Source organism: Ananas comosus, linkage group 14, assembly GCF_001540865.1.
Source record: "Ananas comosus cultivar F153 linkage group 14, ASM154086v1, whole genome shotgun sequence".
Classification (NCBI taxonomy): Eukaryota; Viridiplantae; Streptophyta; class Magnoliopsida; order Poales; family Bromeliaceae; genus Ananas; species Ananas comosus.
The window spans coordinates 3,252,477-3,255,862 of NC_033634.1; the positions used below are offsets into that span (position 1 = coordinate 3,252,477).

The 3,386-nt window shown below is 46.2% G+C and overlaps 1 protein-coding gene across 1 annotated transcript; it reads left to right on the forward strand.

Moving 5' to 3' along the window:
* Nucleotides 612–2,682, forward strand: LOC109720604 (cytokinin dehydrogenase 4). The gene is made up of 5 exons (XM_020247836.1): nucleotides 612–1,272; nucleotides 1,374–1,501; nucleotides 1,586–1,849; nucleotides 2,015–2,277; nucleotides 2,364–2,682. The coding sequence occupies exons 1-5, from the start codon at nucleotides 645–647 to the stop codon at nucleotides 2,680–2,682; spliced, it is 1,602 nt and encodes a 533-aa protein (XP_020103425.1). The 5' UTR covers nucleotides 612–644.

Below are 3,386 nucleotides of genomic sequence, written 5' to 3' on the forward strand. Positions count from 1 at the left end.
GCTAAGTTTATTTCTAAATGAAATAAATAAAGCGGATCATATGTTATCTATCTCTATAAAAAAAAAAAGATAATTCTGACATTACATGTCAATCCTTTAATTTTTAAAACACTAGTTTTTAGCGGATCAAACTAAGATTACATTATTGTATGAAAACGAAAGTGCAGTACATGACGATGTTCACAAACGCAGAACAATCCAAATGTTTTAGGTACTTCACCCTTTTTAATTAACTCATAATCTCTCTCTCTCTCTCTCTCTCTCTCTCTCTCTCTATTTGTGCCATTTAAAACACAAGCCAATAATAAAAAAGCATGAAGGACCAATTTAGCTTTAAAAAGAAACCTTTTCAAAGGGTGGATCACAAGTAGTAGCAAGTCCTAATACGGTTTCTAAGACATCTGACACCACCACAAACAAAGTTATTATTGGTTGACCATTCCACTCATCTCCCCACAATACAACATAACTCAAAAAAACATAAAAAATAAAAAATAAAAAATAAAAAAAATAAAACACATACACACATGTACACACACACACACACACACACTCACACACACTCTCTCCTCCTTTAAATCTCCCTCCACACCCCCTCCCATTCCCTCCACTCTGCAATAGCACAACACAAACAATTACAAACCATGCATTTCCACAAACACCACACCACCATCTCCTTCCTCAAGCTCTCCATGCTCCTCGCCCTCACCGGCGTCGCCATGCACGTCTCCGACCCCGACCCCGACCCCGACCTCGACCTCGACCTCGACCTCGCAACCCTCCCTCTCGACGGCCGCCTCGCCTTCCGCGGCATCTCCCACGCCGCCCGCGACTTCGGCCACCGCTTCGAGCTCCTGCCCTCCGCTGTCCTCTACCCGGGATCGGTGTCCGACATCGCCAAAATCGTCGGACACGTATACCGGCTCGGCCGTCGGTCCCTGCTCACCGTCGCGGCCCGCGGGCACGCGCATTCGCTCCAGGGCCAGGCGCAGGCCCCTGGGGGGATCGTCGTCCACATGGAGGCGCTCGCAGGCCAGGAGGCTAGCGTGCACGGCGCCGACTTCGACGAATCCCCCTACGTCGACGTGTCCGGCGGCGAGCTCTGGATCGATGTCCTCAGGAAGAGCCTTGAGCATGGTCTCGCGCCAAAGTCGTGGACCGACTACCTCCACCTCACCGTCGGGGGGACGCTGTCGAACGCGGGGATCAGCGGGCAGGCCTTCCGCCACGGCCCGCAGATCAGCAACGTCCGCCAGCTCGAGATCGTCACAGGTTCGAAAGAATCAACCTTCCTGAGCATTGAAACTAAGTTCGAAAACATATATACCTTTGATTGCGGAATAATAGTTTGTAAAAGATAACGGAAACCGCAGGGAAGGGAGAGGTGCTGAATTGCTCGGCGGAAGAGAACTCGGACCTCTTCTACGGTGTTCTTGGCGGCCTCGGCCAATTCGGAGTGATCACCCGCGCGAGGATCGTGCTCGAGCCGGCCCCGAAGATGGTAAATGCTCTAAAAATGGTGAACGATAAACATGTTTTCGATCGTAGCGGTTGTGTAACACTACTAGCTTGTTTGTGCTCGCAGGTGAAGTGGATGAGAGTCCTGTACTCGGACTTCGCGAGCTTCACCGAGGACCAGGAGATGCTGATCGCGGCGGGTGAGAGGACGTTCGACTACATCGAGGGCTTCGTGATCATAAACCGGACGGGGCTCCTGAACAACTGGCGGTCGTCGTTCAAGCCGCGGGACCCGGCCCAAGCCAGCCAGTTCGACTCCGACGGGAGGACCCTCTTCTGCCTCGAGATGACCAAGAACTACGACCCGGACGAGGCCGAGACCATGCAACAGGTGAACGATAAACAACGACACGAGCAGAGCAGCAGTAGGTTCATTGAATCTGGTCACGATTCACTCTACATAATTCAATGAACTTACTCTGCCAATAAAGACTTCAACTAAAAACTATAGCTTTCGCAGTCTGATCGCACGATTCTTGCTCTTCGACGGTTTTAGGAAGTCGAGGAGCTCTTATCGCGGCTTCGGTACATACCATCCACCCTATTCCAATCCGAGGTTCCGTACATTGAGTTCTTAGACCGGGTGCACGTCTCGGAGGTGAAGCTGCGATCTCAAGGCTTGTGGGAAATCCCGCACCCGTGGCTCAATCTCCTCATCCCGAAGAGCCGAATCCACGAATTCGCGAGCGGGGTCTTCGGAAAAATCCTCAAGGACAGCAGCAATGGCCCTATACTGCTATACCCAGTGAACAAATCCAAGTAAATTTTCGTATTCAAAGCAGTATATATGTGTATGTATGCATTTTACTATCAGTGCAGCTGAACTGTATTTACTTCTGATGAAGGTGGGACGACAGAACGTCGGTGGTGATTCCAGACGAGGAGATCTTCTACTTGGTGGGCTTCCTCTCCGCGCCGTCTTCCGTGGGGCCCGACGGCCTCGAACAGGTGCTGCGGCAGAACGAAAGGATACTGCAATTCTGCGACGGCGCGCGCATCGGAATGAAACAGTACCTGCCTCACTACAGCACACAGGAGGAGTGGAGAGCTCATTTTGGGGACAGGTGGGAGATGTTCAAGCAGAGGAAGGAAGCTTATGATCCTCTGAACATCTTAGCCCCAGGGCAGAGGATTTTTCAGAAGCAACCACCACCTGCTTCATGACACCAAATGTTGGTTGTCTTTTTTTTTTTTTCTTTTTTTTTTCTTTTTTTTTAAGTGCTTAGAAAGACACATTGTACAAAACCATCTTAAAAATGGGCTTTTTAGGAGGAGCCAATTAGAGAGGGGAGAGTATCATAACTGTGAAAAAGAGATAAAACTGACTCTGTTGGAACCATTTGGGCTGTGTGATGTCAGATGGTGACATCAACATAGAGATATAAGGCCCAAAAAAAAAAAAAAAAAAAAAAAAAATCTCAAGTATGAATCATTTTGCGTCCACTGTACAACCTTCTAAAATTTTAATTTTACTATCAAGCTTTTCAGTTGATTTGATTTGAGTTACTCAACGACACTTTCACATCGAAATTTAAATTTATCTTTATATATTTAATTATTATGTTTTACATAATTTTTATAACTATAAATTTATTAAAATAAATAATTTAAAGTTAAAATGTTGTTGAGTAACTCAAATGAAACAAATCGAAAGACTAGATAGTAACGTCAAAATTTTAAAAGATATCGGATAATCGATTCAAAATATTCTGTAGTTCATATAAATTCTGTATATTTTTATCTTTATAAGGATGGGTAAGAAAAGTGTGTTAGGGGTGTTTTGAGTGATATAGTTTCTAGAAGGAGGTGTGCCATTGTGTCTTCTTGAAGTTAACATCAAGAAAAGAAATTGTAAATATTTGTTGTAT

What these genes read in the sequence shown, in the direction of transcription:
- LOC109720604 (XM_020247836.1), top strand. Translation starts at nt 645, where the DNA reads ATGCATTTCCACAAACACCACACCACCATCTCCTTCCTCAAGCTCTCC. An exon ending in CCAGCTCGAGATCGTCACAG is followed by an intron (nt 1,273 to 1,373) that starts GTTCGAAAGAAT and finishes CGGAAACCGCAG; the next exon opens with GGAAGGGAGAGGTGCTGAAT. An exon ending in TACCCAGTGAACAAATCCAA is followed by an intron (nt 2,278 to 2,363) that starts GTAAATTTTCGT and finishes CTTCTGATGAAG; the next exon opens with GTGGGACGACAGAACGTCGG.